The sequence below is a fragment of the Schistocerca nitens genome, unplaced genomic scaffold, assembly GCF_023898315.1.
Source record: "Schistocerca nitens isolate TAMUIC-IGC-003100 unplaced genomic scaffold, iqSchNite1.1 HiC_scaffold_468, whole genome shotgun sequence".
In the NCBI taxonomy this organism is placed as follows: Eukaryota; Metazoa; Arthropoda; class Insecta; order Orthoptera; family Acrididae; genus Schistocerca; species Schistocerca nitens.
Window position 1 is genome coordinate 4,551,380 of NW_026046001.1, and position 21,718 is coordinate 4,573,097.

A 21,718-nucleotide genomic window follows, 5' to 3' on the forward strand; every position below is an offset into this window, starting at 1 on the left:
TCGATATATCGTAAAGAATCGATATATCGTAAAGTATCGATATATCGAAAAGTACCGATAATCGAAAAGTACCAAAAAGATATCGAAAAGTACCGAAAAGATATCCAAAAGTACCGAAAAGATATCTAAAAGTACCGAAAAGATATCGAAAAGTACCGAAAAGATATCGAAAAGTACCGAAAAATTTTCGAAAAGTATCGAAAAGATATCGAAAAGTATCGAAAAGATATCGAAAAGTATCGTAAAGATATCGAAAAGTATCGAAAAGATATCGAAAAGTATCGATGTATCGATAAGTATCGATATATCGATAAGTATCGATATATCGATAAGTATCGATATATCGAAAAGTATCGATATATCGAAAAGTATCGATATACCCATAAGTATCGATATATCGAGAAGTATCGATTTATCGAAAAGTATCGATATATCGAAAAGTATCGATATATCGAGAAGTATCGATTTATCGAAAAGTATCGATATATAGAAAAGTATCGATATATCGAAAAGTATCGATATATCCGATATATCGATAAGTATCGATGTATCGAAAACTATCGATATATCGAAAAGTATCGATATATCGAAAAGTATCGATATATCGAAAAGTATTGATATATCGATAAGTATCGATATATCGATAAGTATCGATAAGATATCGAAAAGTACCGATAAGATATCGAAAAGTACCGAAAAGATATCGAAAAGTATCGATATATATCGAATAGTATCGATATATATCTAAAAGTATTGATATATATCGAAAAGTATCTATATATAAGGAAAAGTATCGATATATAAGGAAAACTATCGATATATAATGAAAAGTATCGATATATAATGAAAAGTATCGATATATAATGATAAGTATGGATATATAATGATAAGTATCGATATATAATGATAAGTATCGATATATAATGATAAGTATCGATATATAAAGATAAGTATCGATATATAATAAAATGTATCGATATATAATGAAAAGTATCGAAAAGATATCGAAAAGTATCGAAAAGATATCGAAAAGTATCGAAAAGATATCGAAAAGTATCATAAAGATCGAAAAGTATCGAAAAGATATCGAAAAGTATCGATATATCGAAAAGTATCGATATATCGAAAAGTATCGATATATCGATAAGTATCGATATATCCGATATATCGATAAGTATCGATATATCGAAAACTATCGATATATCGAAAAGTATTGATATATCGAAAAGTATCGATATACCGAAAAGTATCGATATATCGAAAAGTATCGATATATCGATAAGTATCGATATATCGATAAGTATCGATATATCGCAAAGTATCGATATATCGATAAGTATCGATACATCGATAAGTATCGATATATCGATAAGTATCGATATATCGATAAGTATAGAAAAGGTATCGAAAAGTACCGAAAAGATATCGAAAAGTACCGGAAAGATATCGAAAAGTACCGAAAAGATATCGAAAAGTACCGAAAAGATATCGAAAAGTACCGAAAAGATATGGAAAAGTATCGAAAAGATATCGAAAAGTATCGAAAAGATATCGAAAAGTATCGAAATGATATCGAAAAGTATCGAAAAGATATCGAAATGTATCGATATATCGAATAGTATCGATATATCGAATAGTATCATTATATCGATAAGTATCGATATATCGAAAAGTACCGATATATCGAAAAGTACCGATATATAGATAAGTATCGATATATCGATAAGTATCGATAAGTATCGATATACCGATAAGTATCGATATATCGATAAGTATCGATATATCGATAAGTATCGATATGTCGATAAGTATCGATATATCGATAAGTATCGATATATCGAAAAGTATCGATGTATCGAAAAGTATCGATATATCGTAAAGAATCGATATATCGTAAAGTATCGATATATCGAAAAGTACCGATATATCGAAAAGTACCGAAAAGATATCGAAAAGTATCGAAAAGATATCGAAAAGTACCGAAAAGATATCGAAAAGTACCGAAAAGATATCCAAAAGTACCGAAAAGATATCGAAAAGTACCGAAAAGATATCGAAAAGTACCGAAAAGATATCGAAAAGTACCGAAAAATTTTCGAAAAGTATCGAAAAGATATCGATAAGTATCGAAAAGATATCGATAAGTATTTATATATAATGAAAAGTATCTATATATAATAAAAAGTATCGATATATAATGAAAAGTATCGATATATAATGAAAAGTATCGAAAAGATATCGATAAGTATCGAAAAGATATCGATAAGTATCGAAAAGATATCGACAAGTATCGAAAAGATATCGATAAGTATCGAAATTTTTTAGATAAGTATCGAAAAGATATCGAAAAGTATCGAAAAGATATCGAAAAGTATCGAAAAGACATCGAAAAGTATCGAAAATATATCGAAAAGATATCGAAAAGTATCGAAAAGATATCGAAAAGTATCGAAAAGATATCGAAAAGTACCGAAAAAATATCGAAAAATATCGATATATCGAAAAGTATCGATATATCGAAAAGTATCGATATATCGATAAGTATCGATATATCGAAAAGTATCGATGTATCGAAAAGTATCGATATATCGATAAGTATCGATACATCGAAAAGTATCGATATATCGATAAGTATCGATATATCGAAAAGTATCGATGTATCGAATAGTATCGATATATCGATAAGTATCGATATATCGAAAAGTATCGATATATCGAAAAATATCGATGTATCGGAAAGTATCGATATATCGATAAGTATCGATGTATCGAAAAGTATCGATATATCGAAAAGTATCGATATATCAAATAGTATCGATATATCAAGAAGTATCGATATATCGAAAAGTATCGATATATCGAAAAGTATCGATATATCGAAAGGAATCGATAAATCGATAAATATCGATATATCGAAAAGTACCGAAAAGATATCGATAAGTACCGAAAAGATATCGATAAGTACCGAAAAGATATCGATAAGTACCGAAAAGATATCTAAAAGTACCGAAAAGATATCTAAAAGTACCGAAAAAATATCGAAAAGTACCGAAAAGATATCGAAAAGTACCGAGAAGATATCGAAAAGTACCGAAAAGATATCGAAAAGTATCGAAAAGATATCGAAAAGTATCGAAAAGATATCGAATAGTATCGATATATATCGAAAAGCATCGATATATATCGAAAAGTATCTATATATAAGGAAAAGTATCGATATATAAGGAAAAGTATCGATATATAATGAAAAGTATCGATATATAATGAAAAGTATCGAATATAATGAAAAGTATCGAAAAGATATCGAAAAGTATCGAAAAGATATCAAAAAGTATCGAAAAGATATCGAAAAGTATCGAAAAGATATCGAAAAGTATCGATATATCGATAAGTATCGATATATCGATAAGTATCGACATATCGATAAGTATCGATATATCGATAAGTATCGACATATCGATAAGTATCGATATATCGATAAGTATCATTATATCGAAAAGTATCGATATATCGATAAGTATCGATATATCGAAAAGTATCAATATATCAATATCGATGTATCGAAAAATATCGATATATCGATAAGTATCGATATATCGAAAAGTATCGATATATCGATAAGTATCCATATATCGATAAGTATCGATATATCGAGAAGTATCGAAATATCGAAAAGTATCGATATATCGATTAGTACGGATATATCGAATAGTATCGATATATCGAAAAGTATCGATATATCGATAAGTATCCATATATCGATAAGTATCTATATATCGATATATCGATAAGTATCGATATATCGATAAGTATCGATATATCGATAAGTACCGATATATCGATAAGTATCGATAAGTATCCATATATCGATAAGTATCGATATATCGATAAGTATCGATATATCGATAAGTATCGATATATCGATAAGTATCGATATATCGAAAAGTATCGATCTATCGAAAAGTATCGATATATCGTAAAGTATCGATATATCGAAAAGTACCGATATATCGAAAAGTACCGAAAAGATATCGAAAAGTATCGAAAAGATATCGAAAAGTGCCGAAAAGATATCCAAAAGTACCGAAAAGATATCCAAAAGTACCGAAAAGATATCGAAAAGTACCGAAAAGATATCGAAAAGTACCGAAAAGATATCGAAAAGTACCAAAAGATATCGAAAAGTATCGAAAAGATATCGAAAAGTATCGATATATCGATAAGTATCGATATATCGATAAGTATCGATATATCGAAAAGTATCGATATATCGAAAAGTATCGATATATCGATAAGTATCGATATATCGAAAAGTATCGATATATCGAAAAGTATCGATATATCGATAAGTATCGATATATCGATAAGTATCGTTATATCGATAAGAGTCGATAAGTATCGATATATCGATAAGTATCGATATATCGATAAGTATCGATATATCGATAAGTATCGATATATCGATAAGTGTCGATATATCGATAAGTATCGATATATCGATAAGTATCGATGTATCGAAAAGTATCGATATATCGAAAAGTATCGATATATCGAAAAGTATCGATATATCGAAAAGTATCGATATATCGAAAAGTATCGATATATCGAAAAGTATCGATATATCGAAAAGTACCGATATATCGATAAGTACCGATATACCGAAAAGTACCGAAAAGATATCGAAAAGAATCGAAAAGATATCGAAAAGTATCGAAAAGATATCGAAAAGTATCTATATATAATGAAAAGTATCTATATATAATAAAAAGTATCGATATATAATGAAAAGTATCGATATATAATGAAAAGTATCGAAAAGATATCGATAAGTATCGAAAAGATATCGATAAGTAACAAAAAGATATCGATAAGTATCGAAAAGATATAGATAAGTATCGAAAAGATATCGATAAGTATCGAAAAGATATCGAAAAGTATCGAAAAGACATCGAAAAGTATCGAAAAGATATCGAAAAGATATCGAAAAGTATCGAAAAGATATCGAAAAGTATCTATATATATCGAAAAGTATCTATATATATCGAAAAGTATCTATATATATCGAAAAGTATCTATATATAATGAAAAGTATCGATATATAATTAAAAGTATCGATATATAATGAAAAGTATCGATATATAATGATAAGTATCGATATATAATGATAAGTATCGATATATAAGTACCGAAAAGATATCGAAAAGTACCGAAAAGATATCGAAAAGTACCGGAAAGATATCGAAAAGTACCGAAAAGATATCGAAAAGTACCGAAAAGATATCGAAAAGTACCGAAAAGATATCGAAAAGTACCGAAAAGATTTCAAAAAGTACCGAAAAGATTTCGAAAAGTACCGAAAAGATATCGAAAAGTACCGAAAAGTTATCGAAAAGTACCGAAAAGATATCGACAAGTACCGAAAAGATATCGAAAAGTATCGTAAAGATATCGAAAAGTATCGAAAAGATATCGAAAAGTATCGATGTATCGATAAGTATCGATATATCGATAAGTATCGATATATCGATAAGTATCGATATATCGAAAAGTATCGATATATATTAAAAGTATCGATATATCGATAAGTATCGATATATCGAGAAGTATCGATTTATCGAAAAGTATCGATATATCGAAAAGTATCGATATATCGAGAAGTATCGATTTATCGAAAAATATCGATATATAGAAAAGTATCGATATATCGAAAAGTATCGATATATCCGATATATCGATAAGTATCGATATATCGAAAACTATCGATATATCGAAAAGTATCGATATATCGAAAAGTATCGATATATCGAAAAGTATCGATATATCGATAAGTATCGATATATCGATAAGTATCGATAAGATATCGAAAAGTACCGATAAGATATCGAAAAGTACCGAAAAGATATCGAAAAGTATCGATATATATCGAATAGTATCGATATATATCGAAAAGTATTGATATATATCGAAAAGTATCTATATATAAGGAAAAGTATCGATATATAAGGAAAACTATCGATATATAATGAAAAGTATCGATATATAATGAAAAGTATCGATATATAATGATAAGTATCGATATATAATGATAAGTATCGATATATAATGATAAGTATCGATATATAATGATAAGTATCGATATATAAAGATAAGTATCGATATATAATAAAATGTATCGATATATAATGAAAAGTATCGAAAAGATATCGAAAAGTATCGAAAAGATATCGAAAAGTATCGAAAAGATATCGAAAAGTATCATAAAGATCGAAAAGTATCGAAAAGATATCGAAAAGTATCGATATATCGAAAAGTATCGATATATCGAAAAGTATCGATATATCGATAAGTATCGATATATCCGATATATCGATAAGTATCGATACATCGAAAACTATCGATATATCGAAAAGTATTGATATATCGAAAAGTATCGATATACCGAAAAGTATCGATATATCGAAAAGTATCGATATATCGATAAGTATCGATATATCGATAAGTATCGATATATCGCAAAGTATCGATGTATCGATAAGTATCGATATATCGCAAAGTATCGATATATCGATAAGTATCGATACATCGATAAGTATCGATATATCGATAAGTATCGATATATCGATAAGTATAGAAAAGGTATCGAAAAGTACCGAAAAGATATCGAAAAGTACCGGAAAGATATCGAAAAGTACCGAAAAGATATCGAAAAGTACCGAAAAGATATCGAAAAGTACCGAAAAGATATCGAAAAGTATCGAAAAGATGGTTATCACATTTAGCATTCAACCGCGATTTTTTATATATATTTTAACAACGCGTTTCGAGAGACAATGCTCTCATCATCAGGTTGTAAAATCTATGTCGCGAAATTAAACGTACTAAAAAGACAAAATACCATCACCAATAGTTGGTGGGTCCATAAAGTAAAAAAGAATTAAAAGTATATTGGACTGTGGGTCCTCGTCTTGTTAAAATATATATAAAAAATCGCGGTTGAATGCTAAATGTGATAACCAGTATAACGAAAACTGCTACCTCGACTCCATAATGGATTATATCATATCGAAAAGTATCGAAAAGATATCGAAAAGTATCGAAATGATATCGAAAAGTATCGAAAAGATATCGAAATGTATCGATATATCGAATAGTATCGATATATCGAATAGTATCGTTATATCGATAAGTATCGATATATCGAAAAGTACCGATATATCGAAAAGTACCGATATATCGATAAGTATCGATATATCGATAAGTATCGATAAGTATCGATATACCGATAAGTATCGATATATCGATAAGTATCGATATATCGATAAATATCGATATATCGATAAGTATCGATATGTCGATAAGTATCGATATATCGATAAGTATCGATATATCGAAAAGTATCGATATATCGAAAAGTATCGATATATCGCAAAGAATCGATATATCGTAAAGTATCGATATATCGTAAAGTACCGATATATCGAAAAGTACCGAAAAGATATCGAAAAGTATCGAAAAGATATCGAAAAGTACCGAAAAGATATCGAAAAGTACCGAAAAGATATCCAAAAGTACCGAAAAGATATCGAAAAGTACCGAAAAGATATCGAAAAGTACCGAAAAGATATCGAAAAGTACCGAAAAATTTTCGAAAAGTATCGAAAAGATATCGAAAAGTATCGAAAAGATATCGAAAAGTATCGTAAAGATATCGAAAAGTATCGAAAAGATATCGAAAAGTATCGATATATCGATAAGTATCGATATATCGATAAGTATCGATGTATCGATAAGTATCGATATATCGAAAAGTATCGATATATCGAAAAGTATCGATATATCCATAAGTATCGATATATCGAGAAGTATCGATTTATCGAAAAGTATCGATATATCGAAAAGTATCGATATATCGAGAAGTATCGATTTATCGAAAAGTATCGATATATAGAAAAGTATCGATATATCGAAAAGTATCGATATATCCGATATATCGATAAGTATCGATGTATCGAAAACTATCGATATATCGAAAAGTATCGATATATCGAAAAGTATCGATATATCGAAAAGTATCGATATATCGATAAGTATCGATATATCGATAAGTATCGATAAGATATCGAAAAGTACCGAAAAGATATCGAAAAGTACCGAAAAGATATCGAAAAGTATCGATATATATCGAATAGTATCGATATATATCGAAAAGTATTGATATATATCGAAAAGTATCTATATATAAGGAAAAGTATCGATATATAAGGAAAACTATCGATATATAATGAAAAGTATCGATATATAATGAAAAGTATCGATATATAATGATAAGTATGGATATATAATGATAAGTATCGATATATAATGATAAGTATCGATATATAATGATAAGTATCGATATATAAAGATAAGTATCGATATATAATAAAATGTATCGATATATAATGAAAAGTATCGAAAAGATATCGAAAAGTATCGAAAAGATATCGAAAAGTATCGAAAAGATATCGAAAAGTATCATAAAGATCGAAAAGTATCGAAAAGATATCGAAAAGTATCGATATATCGAAAAGTATCGATATATCGAAAAGTATCGATATATCGATAAGTATCGATATATCCGACATATCGATAAGTATCGATATATCGAAAACTATCGATATATCGAAAAGTATTGATATATCGAAAAGTATCGATATACCGAAAAGTATCGATATATCGAAAAGTATCGATATATCGATAAGTATCGATATATCGATAAGTATCGATATATCGCAAAGTATCGATATATCGATAAGTATCGATACATCGATAAGTATCGATATATCGATAAGTATCGATATATCGATAAGTATAGAAAAGGTATCGAAAAGTACCGAAAAGATATCGAAAAGTACCGGAAAGATATCGAAAAGTACCGAAAAGATATCGAAAAGTACCGAAAAGATATCGAAAAGTACCGAAAAGATATCGAAAAGTATCGAAAAGATATCGAAAAGTATCGAAAAGATATCGAAAAGTATCGAAATGATATCGAAAAGTATCGAAAAGATATCGAAATGTATCGATATATCGAATAGTATCGATATATCGAATAGTATCATTATATCGATAAGTATCGATATATCGAAAAGTACCGATATATCGAAAAGTACCGATATATAGATAAGTATCGATATATCGATAAGTATCGATATACCGATAAGTATCGATATATCGATAAGTATCGATATATCGATAAGTATCGATATATCGATAAGAATCGATATGTCGATAAGTATCGATGTATCGATAAGTATCGATATATCGAAAAGTATCGATATATCGAAAAGTATCGATATATCGTAAAGAATCGATATATCGTAAAGTATCGATATATCGAAAAGTACCGATATATCGAAAAGTACCGAAAAGATATCGAAAAGTATCGAAAAGATATCGAAAAGTACCGAAAAGATATCGAAAAGTACCGAAAAGATATCCAAAAGTACCGAAAAGATATCGAAAAGTACCGAAAAGATATCGAAAAGTACCGAAAAGATATCGAAAAGTACCGAAAAATTTTCGAAAAGTATCGAAAAGATATCGATAAGTATCGAAAAGATATCGATAAGTATTTATATATAATGAAAAGTATCTATATATAATAAAAAGTATCGATATATAATGAAAAGTATCGATATATAATGAAAAGTATCGAAAAGATATCGATAAGTATCGAAAAGATATCGATAAGTATCGAAAAGATATCGACAAGTATCGAAAAGATATCGATAAGTATCGAAATTTTATAGATAAGTATCGAAAAGATATCGAAAAGTATCGAAAAGATATCGATAAGTATCGAAAAGACATCGAAAAGTATCGAAAAGATATCGAAAAGATATCGAAAAGTATCGAAAAGATATCGAAAAGTATCGAAAAGATATCGAAAAGTACCGAAAAAATATCGAAAAGTATCGATATATCGAAAAGTATCGATATATCGAAAAGTATCGATATATCGATAAGTATCGATATATCGAAAAGTATCGATGTATCGAAAAGTATCGATATATCGATAAGTATCGATACATCGAAAAGTATCGATATATCGATAAGTATCGATATATCGAAAAGTATCGATGTATCGAATAGTATCGATATATCGATAAGTATCGATATATCGAAAAGTATCGATATATCGAAAAGTATCGATGTATCGAAAAGTATCGATATATCGATAAGTATCGATATATCGAAAAGTATCGATATATCGAAAAGTATCGATATATCTAATAGTATCGATATATCAAGAAGTATCGATATATCGAAAAGTATCGATATATCGAAAAGTATCGATATATCGAAAAGAATCGATATATCGATAAATATCGATATATCGAAAAGTACCGAAAAGATATCGATAAGTACCGAAAAGATATCGATAAGTACCGAAAAGATATCGATAAGTACCGAAAAGATATCTAAAAGTACCGAAAAGATATCTAAAAGTACCGAAAAAATATCGAAAAGTACCGAAAAGATATCGAAAAGTACCGAGAAGATATCGAAAAGTACCGAAAAGATATCGAAAAGTATCGAAAAGATATCGAAAAGTATCGAAAAGATATCGAATAGTATCGATATATATCGAAAAGCATCGATATATATCGAAAAGTATCTATATATAAGGAAAAGTATCGATATATAAGGAAAAGTATCGATATATAATGAAAAGTATCGATATATAATGAAAAGTATCGAATATAATGAAAAGTATCGAAAAGATATCGAAAAGTATCGAAAAGATATCAAAAAGTATCGAAAAGATATCGAAAAGTATCGAAAAGATATCGAAAAGTATCGATATATCGATAAGTATCGATATATCGATAAGTATCGACATATCGATAAGTATCGATATATCGATAAGTATCGACATATCGATAAGTATCGATATATCGATAAGTATCGATGTATCGAAAAGTATCGATATATCGATAAGTATCGATATATCGAAAAGTATCAATATATCAATATCGATGTATCGAAAAATATCGATATATCGATAAGTATCGATATATCGAAAAGTATCGATATATCGATAAGTATCCATATATCGATAAGTATCGATATATCGAGAAGTATCGAAATATCGATAAGTATCGATATATCGATAAGTATCGATGTATCGAAAAGTATCGATATATCGATAAGTTTCGATATATCGAAAAGTATCAATATATCAATATCGATGTATCGAAAAATATCGATATATCGATAAGTATCGATATATCGATAAGTATGGATATATTGAATAGTATCGATATATCGAAAAGTATCGATATATCGATAAGTATCCATATATCGATAAGTATCTATATATCGATATATCGATAAGTATCGATATATCGATAAGTATCGATATATCGATAAGTACCGATATATCGATAAGTATCGATAAGTATCGATATATCGATAAGTATCGATATATCGATAAGTATCCATATATCGATAAGTATCTATATATCGATATATCGATAAGTATCGATATATCGATAAGTATCGATATATCGATAAGTACCGATATATCGATAAGTATCGATAAGTATCGATATATCGATAAGTATCGATATATCGATAAGTATCGATATATCGATAAGTATCGATATATCGATAAGTATCGATATTTCGAAAAGTATCGATCTATCGAAAAGTATCGATATATCGAAAAGTATCGATATATCGATAAGTATCGATATATCGATAAGTATCGATATATCGATAAGTATCGATATATCGATAAGTATCGATATATCGCAAAGTATCGATATATCGATAAGTATCGATATATCGATAAGTATCGATATATCGATAAGTATCGATATATCGAAAAGTATCGATATATCGATAAGTATCGATATATCGATAAGTATCGATATATCGAAAAGTATCGTTATATCGATAAGTATCGAAAAGATATCGAAAAGTATCGAAAAGATCGAAAAGTATCGAAAAGATATCGCAATGTATCGATATATCGAAAAGTATCGATATATCGAAAAGTATCGAAAAGATATCGAAAAGTATCGATATATCGAAAAGTATCAATATGTCGAAAAGTATCGATATATCGATAAGTATCGATATATCGATAAGTATCGATATATCGAAAAGTATCGATATGCCGAAAAGTATCGATATATCGATAAGTATCGATATATCGATAAGTATCGATATATCGATAAGTATCGATATATCGATAAGTATCGATATATCGAAAAGTATCGATATATCGATAAGTATCGATATATCGCTAAGTATCGATATATCGAGAAGTATCGAAATATCGAAAAGTATCGATATATCGATAAGTATGGATATATCGAATAGTATCGATATATCGAAAAGTATCGATATATCGATAAGTATCCATATATCGATAAGTATCTATATATCGATATATCGATAAGTATCGATATATCGATAAGTATCGATATATCGATAAGTATCGATATATCGATAAGTATCGATATATCGATAAGTATCGATATATCGAAAAGTATCGATATATCGAGAAGTATCGATATATCGATAAGTATCGATATATCGATAAGTATCGATATATCGAAAAGTATCGTTATATCGATAAGTATCGAAAAGATATCGAAAAGTATCGAAAAGATCGAAAAGTGTCGAAAAGATATCGCAAAGTATCGATATATCGATAAGTATAGATATATCGAAAAGTATCGATATATCGATAAGTATCGATATATCCGATATATCGATAAGTATCGATATATCGAAATGTTTCGGTAAATCGATAAGTATCGATATATCGATAAGTATCGATATATCGAAAAGTATCGATATAACGAAAAGTATCGATATATCGAAAAGTGTCGATATATCGAAAAGTATCGATTTATCGAAAAGTATCGATATATCGAAATGTATCGATATATCGAAAAGAATCGATATATCGAAAAGTATCGAAATATCGAAAAGTATCGATATATCGATAAGTATCGATAAGATATCGAAAAGTACCGAAAAGATATCGAAAAGTACCGAAAAGATATCGAAACGTATCGAATAGTATCGATATTTATCGAAAAGTATCGATATATATCGAAAAGTATCTATATATAAGGAAAAGTATCGATATATAATGAAAAGTATCGATATATAATGAAAAGTATCGATATATAATGATAAGTATGGATATATAATGATAAGTATCGATATATAATGATAAGTATCGATATATAATAATAGGTATCGATATATAATGATAAGTATCGATATATAATGAAAGGTATCGATATATAATAAAAAGTATCGATATATAATGAAAGGTATCGATATATAATAAAAAGTATCGATATATAATGAAAAGTATCGAAAAGATATCGAAAAGTATCGAAAAGATATCGAAAAGTATCGAAAAGATATCGAAAAGTATCGAAAAGTATCGAAAAGATATCGAAAAGTATCGAAAAGATCGAAGAAAAGATATCGAAAAGTATCGTTATATCGATAAGTATCGATATATCGAAAAGTATCGATATATCGATAAGTATTGATATATCCGATATATCGATAAGTATCGATATATCGAAAAGTATCGATAAATCTATAAGTATCGATAAATCGATAAGTATCGATATAACGAAAAGTATCGATATATCGAAAAGTATCGATATATCGAAAAGTATCGATATATCTAAAAGTATCGATACATCGAAAAGTATCGATATATCGAAAAGTATCGATATATCGACAAGTATCGATAAGATATCGAAAAGTATCGATATATCGATAAGTATCGATATATCGAAAAGTATCGATATATCGATAAGTACCGATATATCGAAAAGTATCGAAAAGATATCGATAAGTACCGAAAAGATATCGATAAGTACCGAAAAGATATCGAAAAGTATCGATATATATCGAAAAGTATCTATATATAAGGAAAAGTATCGATATATAAGCAAAAGTATCGATATATAATGAAAAGTATCGATATATAATGAAAAGTATCGATATATAATGAAAAGTATCGATATATAATGAAAACTATCGATATATAATGAAAAGTATCGAAAAGATATCGAAAAGTATCGAAAAGATATCGAAAAGTATCGAAAAGATATCGAAAAGTATCGATATATCGAAAAGTATCGATATATCGATAAGTATCGATATATCGAAAAGTATCGATATATCGAAAAGTATCGATATATCGATAAGTATCGATATATCGATAAGTATCGATATATCGATAAGTATCGATATATCGATAAGTATCGACATATCGAAAAGTGTCGATATATCGAAAAGTATCGATATATCGAAAAGTATCGATATATCGTAAAGTATCGATATATCGAAAAGTACCGATATATCGAAAAGTACCGAAAAGATATCGAAAAGTACCGAAAAGATATCGAAAAGTACCGAAAAGATATCCAAAAGTACCGAAAAGATATCGAAAAGTACCGAAAAGGTATCGAAAAGTACCGAAAATATATCGAAAAGTATCGAAAAGATATCGAAAAGTATCGAAAAGATATCGAAAAGTATCGAAAAGATATCGAAAAGTATCGAAAAGATATCGAAAAGTATCTATATATAATGAAAAGTATCTATATATAATAAAAAGTATCGATATATAATGAAAGGTATCGAAAAGATATCGATAAGTATCGAAAAGATATCGATAAGTATCGAAAAGATATCGATAAGTATCGAAAAGATATCGATAAGTATCGAAAAGATATAGATAAGTATCGAAAAGGTATCGATAAGTATCGAAAAGATATCGAAAAGTATCGAAAAGATATCGAAAAGTATCGAAAAGATATCGAAAAGTATCTATATATATCGAAAAGTATCTATATATATCGAAAAGTATCTATATATATCGAAAAGTATCTATATATAATGAAAAGTATCGATATATAATTAAAAGTATCGATATATAATGAAAAGTATCGATATATAATGATAAGTATCGATATATAATGATAAGTATCGATATATAAGTACCGAAAAGATATCGAAAAGTACCGAAAAGATATCGAAAAGTACCGAAAAGATATCGAAAAGTATCGAAAAGATATCGAAAAGTATCGAAAAGATATCGAAAAGTATCAATATATCGATAAGTATCGAAAAGATATCGAAAAGTATCGATATATCGATAAGTATCGATATATCGAAAAGTATCGATATATCGAAAAGTATATATATATCGAAAAGTATCGATATATCGAAAAGTATCGATATATCGATAAGTATCGATATATCGATAAGTATCGATGCATCGATAAGTATCGATGCATCGATAAGAATCGATATATCGATAAGTATCGATTTATCGATAAGTATCGATATATCGATAAGTATCGATATATCGAAAAATATCGATATATCGTAAAGTATCGATATATCGAAAAGTATCGATATATCGATAAGTATCGATATATCGATAAGTATCGATATATCGAAAAGTATCGATATATCGATAAGTATCGATATATCGATAAGTATCGATATATCGATAAGTACCGAAAAGATATCGAAAAGTACCGAAAAGATATCGAAAAGTACCGAAAAGATATCGAAAAGTACCGAAAAGATATCGAAAAGTACCGAAAAGATATCAAAAAGTACCGAAAAGATATCGAAAAGTACCGAAAAGATATCGAAAAGTACCGAAAAGATTTCGAAAAGTACCGAAAAGATATCGAAAAGTACCGAAAAGATATCGAAAAGTACCGAAAATATATCGAAAAGTACCGAAAAGATATCGAAAAGTACCGAAAAGATATCGAAAAGTACCGAAAAGATATCGAAAAGTACCGAAAAGATATCGACAAGTACCGAAAAGATATCGAAAAGTACCGAAAAGATATCGAAAAGTATCGAAAAGATATCGAAAAGTATCGTTAAGATATCGAAAAGTATCGTAAAGATATCGAAAAGTATCGAAAAGATATCGAAAAGTATCAATGTATCGATAAGTATCGATATATCGATAAGTATCGATATATCGAAAAGTATCGATATATCGATAAGTATCGATATATCGAAAAGTATCGATATATCGAAAAGTATCGATATATCGAAAAGTATCGATATATCGATAAGGATCGATATATCGAAAAGTATCGATATATCGATAAGTATCCATATATCAATAAGTATCGATATATCGAAATATCGATTTATATATATATATATCGATATATCGATAAGTATAAGTATATATCGATAAGTATCGATATATCGATAAGTATCGATATATCGAAAAGTATCGATATATCGATAAGTATCGATATATCGATAAGTATCGATATATCGATAAGTATCGATATATCGATAAGTATCGATATATCGATAAGTATCGATATATGGAGAAGTATCGATATAACGAGAAGTATCGATATATCGAAAGAATCAATATATCGAAAAGTATTGATATATCGATAAGTATCGATGTATCGAAAAGGATCCATATATCGAAAAGTATCAATATATCGAAAAGTATCGATATATCGAAAAGTATCGATATATCGATAAGTATCGATATATCGAGAGGTATCGATATATCGAAAAGTATCGATATATCGAAAAGTATCGATATATCGAATAGTATCGGTATATCGAAAAGTATCGATATATCGAAAAGTACCGATATATCGATAAGTACCGATATATCGAAAAGTACCGAAAATATATCGAAAAGTATCGAAAAGATATCGAAAAGTAGCGATATAATATCGAAAAGTATCGAAAAGATATCGAAAAGTATCGAAAAGATATCGAAAAGTATCGAAAAGATATCGAAAAGTGTCTATATATAATGAAAAGTATCTATATATAATAAAAAGTATCGATATATAATGAAAAGTATCGATATATAATGTGAAAAGTATCGAAAAGATATCGATAAGTATCGAAAAGATATCGATAAGTATCGAAAAGATATCGATAAGTATCGAAAAGATATAGATAAGTTTCGAAAAGATATCGAAAAGTATCGAAAAGACATCGAAAAGTATCGAAAAGTTATCGAAAAGTATCGAAAAGATATCGAAAAGTATCGAAAAGATATCGAAAAGTATCGAAAAGATATCGAAAAGTATCGAAAAGATATCGAAAAGTATCTATATATATCGAAAAGTATCTATATATATCGAAAAGTATCTATATATATCGAAAAGTATCTATATATATCGAAAAGTATCTATATATAATGAAAAGTATCGATATATAATTAAAAGTATCGATATATAATGAAAAGTATCGATATATAATGATAAGTATCGATATATAATGATAAGTATCGATATATAAGTACCGAAAAGATATCGAAAAGTACCGAAAAGATATCGAAAAGTACCGAAAAGATATCGAAAAGTACCGAAAAGATATCGAAAAGTACCGAAAAGATATCGAAAAGTACCGAAAAGATTTCGAAAAGTACCGAAAAGATATCGAAAAGTACCGAAAAGATATCGAAAATTACCGTAAAGATATCGAAAAGTACCGAAAAGATATCGAAAAGTACCGAAAAGATATCGAAAAGTACCAAAAAGATATCGACAAGTACCGAAAAGATATCGACAAGTACCGAAAAGATATCGACAAGTACCGAGAAGATATCGAAAAGTACCGAAAAGATATCGAAAAGTATCGAAAAGATATCGAAAAGTATTGAAAAGATATCGAAAAGTATCGCAAAGATATCGAAAGTATCGAAAAGATATCGAAAAGTATCGATATATCGATAAGTATCGATATATCGAAAAGTATCGAAAAGATATCGAAAAGTATCGATATATCGAAAAGTATCAATATGTCGAAAAGTATCGATATATCGATAAGTATCGATATATCGATAAGTATCGATATATCGAAAAGTATCGATATGCCGAAAAGTATCGATATATCGATAAGTATCGATATATCGATAAGTATCGATATATCGATAAGTATCGATATATCGATAAGTATCGATATATCGAAAAGTATCGATATATCGATAAGTATCGATATATCGATAAGTATCGAAATATCGAGAAGTATCGTAATATCGAAAAGTATCGATATATCGATAAGTATGGATATATCGAATAGTATCGATATATCGAAAAGTATCGATATATCGATAAGTATCCATATATCGATAAGTATCTATATATCGATATATCGATAAGTATCGATATATCGATAAGTATCGATATATCGATAAGTATCGATATATCGATAAGTACCGATATATCGATAAGTATCGATAAGTATCGATATATCGATAAGTATCGATGTATCGAAAAGTATCGATATATCGAAAAGTATCGATGTATCGAAAAGTATCGATATATCGAAAAGTATCGATATATCGAAAAGTATCGATATATCGAAAAGTATCGATATATCGAAAAGTACCGATATATCGATAAGTACCGATATATCGAAAAGTACCGAAAAGATATCGAAAAGTATCGAAAAGATATCGAAAAGTATCGAAAAGATATCGAAAAGTAGCGATATAATATCGAAAAGTATCGAAAAGATATCGAAAAGTATCGAAAAGATATCGAAAAGTATCGAAAAGATATCGAAAAGTGTCTATATATAATGAAAAGTATCTATATATAATAAAAAGTATCGATATATAATGAAAAGTATCGATATATAATGTGAAAAGTATCGAAAAGATATCGATAAGATTCGAAAAGATATCGATAAGTATCGAAAAGATATCGATAAGTATCGAAAAGATATCGATAAGTATCGAAAAGATATAGATAAGTTTCAAAAAGATATCGAAAAGTATCGAAAAGACATCGAAAAGTATCGAAAAGTTATCGAAAAGTATCGAAAAGATATCGAAAAGTATCGAAAAGTTATCGAAAAGTATCGAAAAGATATCGAAAAGTATCGAAAAGATATCGAAAAGTATCGAAAAGATATCGAAAAGTATCGAAAAGATATCGAAAAGTATCTATATATATCGAAAAGTATCTATATATATCGAAAAGTATCTATATATATCGAAAAGTATCTATATATAATGAAAAGTATCGATATATAATTAAAAGTATCGATATATAATGAAAAGTATCGATATATAATGATAAGTATCGATATATAATGATAAGTATCGATATATAAGTACCGAAAAGATATCGAAAAGTACCGAAAAGATATCGAAAAGTACCGAAAAGATATCGAAAAGTATCGAAAAGATATCGAAAAGTATCGAAAATATATCGAAAAGTATCGAAAAGATATCAAAAAGTATCGAAAAGATATCGAAAAGTATCGAAAAGATATCGAAAAGTATCGATATATCGAAAAGTATCGATATATCGATAAGTATCGATATATCGAAAAGTATCGATATATCGAAAAGTATCGATATATCGAAAAGTATCGATATATCGATAAGTATCGATATATCGATAAGTATCGATATATCGATAAGTATCGACATATCGAAAAGTGTCGATATATCGAAAAGTATCGATATATCGAAAAGTATCGATATATCGTAAAGTATCGATATATCGAAAAGTACCGATATATCGAAAAGTACCGAAAAGATATCGAAAAGTACCGAAAAGATATCGAAAAGTACCGAAAAGATATCCAAAAGTACCGAAAAGATATCGAAAAGTACCGAAAAGGTATCGAAAAGTACCGAAAATATATCGAAAAGTATCGAAAAGATATCGAAAAGTATCGAAAAGATATCGAAAAGTATCGAAAAGATATCGAAAAGTATCGAAAACATATCGAAAAGTATCGAAAAGATATCGAAAAGTATCTATATATAATGAAAAGTATCTATATATAATAAAAAGTATCGATATATAATGAAAAGTATCGATATATAATGAAAAGTATCGAAAAGATATCGATAAGTATCGAAAAGATATCGATAAGTATCGAAAAGATATCGATAAGTATCGAAAAGATATCGATAATTATCGAAAAGATATAGATAAGTATCGAAAAGGTATCGATAAGTATCGAAAAGATATCGAAAAGTATCGAAAAGATATCGAAAAGTATCGAAAAGACATCGAAAAGTATCGAAAAGATATCGAAAAGATATCGAAAAGTATCGAAAAGATATCGAAAAGTATCGAAAAGATATCGAAAAGTATCTATATATATCGAAAAGTATCTATATATATCGAAAAGTATCTATATATATCGAAAAGTATCTATATATAATGAAAAGTATCGATATATAATTAAAAGTATCGATATATAATGAAAAGTATCGATATATAATGATAAGTATCGATATATAATGATAAGTATCGATATATAAGTACCGAAAAGATATCGAAAAGTACCGAAAAGATATCGAAAAGTACCGAAAAGATATCGATAAGTATCGAAAAGATATCGAAAAGTATCGAAAAGATATCGAAAAGTATCAATATATCGATAAGTATCGAAAAGATATCGAAAAGTATCGATATATCGATAAGTATCGATATATCGAAAAGTATCGATATATCGAAAAGTATCGATATAACGAAAAGTATCGATATAACGAAAAGTATCGATATATCGAAAAGTATCGATATATCGATAAGTATCGATATATCGATAAGTATCGATACATCGATAAGTATCGATATATCGATAAGTATCGATTTATCGATAAGTATCGATATATCGATAAGTATCGATATATCGAAAAATATCGATATATCGTAAAGTATCGATATATCGAAAAGTATCGATATATCGATAAGTATCGATATATCGATAAGTATCGATATATCGAAAAGTATCGATATATCGATAAGTATCGATATATCGATAAGTATCGATATATCGATAAGTACCGAAAAGATATCGAAAAGTACCGAAAAGATATCGAAAAGTACCGAAAAGATATCGAAAAGTACCGAAAAGATATCGAAAAGTACCGAAAAGATATCAAAAAGTACCGAAAAGATATCGAAAAGTACCGAAAAGATATCGAAAAGTACCGAAAAGATTTCGAAAAGTACCGAAAAGATATCGAAAAGTACCGAAAAGATATCGAAAAGTACCGAAAATATATCGAAAAGTACCGAAAAGATATCGAAAAGTACCGAAAAGATATCGAAAAGTACCGAAAAGATATCGAAAAGTACCGAAAAGATATCGAAAAGTACCGAAAAGATATCGACAAGTACCGAAAAGATATCGAAAAGTACCGAAAAGATATCGAAAAGTATCGAAAAGATATCGAAAAGTATCGTTAAGATATCGAAAAGTATCGTAAAGATATCGAAAAGTATCGAAAAGATATCGAAAAGTATCAATGTATCGATAAGTATCGATATATCGATAAGTATCGATATATCGAAAAGTATCGATATATCGATAAGTATCGATATATCGAAAAGTATCGATATATCGAAAAGTATCGATATATCGAAAAGTATCGATATATCGATAAGGATCGATATATCGAAAAGTATCGATATATCGATAAGTATCCATATATCAATAAGTATCGATATATCGAAATATCGATTTATATATATATATATATCGATATATCGATAAGTATAAGTATATATCGATAAGTATCGATATATCGATAAGTATCGATATATCGAAAAGTATCGATATATCGATAAGTATCGATATTTCGATAAGTATCGATATATCGATAAGTATCGATATATCGATAAGTATCGATATATCG

The 21,718-nt window shown here is 28.0% G+C and overlaps 3 protein-coding genes across 3 annotated transcripts; all 3 read left to right on the forward strand.

The window, feature by feature from the left end:
- Positions 1 to 1,850: 1,850 nt before the first annotated feature.
- Positions 1,851 to 6,779, forward strand: LOC126232255 (structural maintenance of chromosomes protein 2-like). Its single transcript, XM_049942545.1, has 8 exons — positions 1,851 to 1,862; positions 1,918 to 2,164; positions 2,206 to 2,505; positions 4,050 to 4,205; positions 4,862 to 5,068; positions 5,170 to 5,455; positions 6,191 to 6,346; positions 6,632 to 6,779. The coding sequence occupies exons 1-8, from the start codon at positions 1,851 to 1,853 to the stop codon at positions 6,777 to 6,779; spliced, it is 1,512 nt and encodes a 503-aa protein (XP_049798502.1).
- Positions 6,780 to 7,047: 268 nt separating this feature from the next.
- LOC126232256 (repetitive organellar protein-like) lies at positions 7,048 to 15,942 on the forward strand. The gene is made up of 10 exons (XM_049942546.1): positions 7,048 to 7,111; positions 7,414 to 7,694; positions 8,450 to 8,530; positions 9,348 to 9,630; positions 9,672 to 9,971; positions 10,692 to 10,893; positions 13,392 to 13,678; positions 14,432 to 14,609; positions 14,670 to 14,898; positions 15,577 to 15,942. Exons 1-10 carry the CDS (start codon positions 7,048 to 7,050, stop codon positions 15,940 to 15,942), a joined length of 2,271 nt encoding a protein of 756 aa, XP_049798503.1.
- Positions 15,943 to 16,403: 461 nt separating this feature from the next.
- LOC126232257 (golgin subfamily A member 6-like protein 7) lies at positions 16,404 to 21,269 on the forward strand. The gene is made up of 9 exons (XM_049942547.1): positions 16,404 to 16,490; positions 16,926 to 17,175; positions 17,337 to 17,706; positions 18,457 to 18,599; positions 18,714 to 19,016; positions 19,158 to 19,317; positions 19,623 to 19,821; positions 19,903 to 20,184; positions 20,883 to 21,269. The coding sequence occupies exons 1-9, from the start codon at positions 16,404 to 16,406 to the stop codon at positions 21,267 to 21,269; spliced, it is 2,181 nt and encodes a 726-aa protein (XP_049798504.1).
- The last annotated feature ends 449 nt before the right edge of the window (positions 21,270 to 21,718 follow it).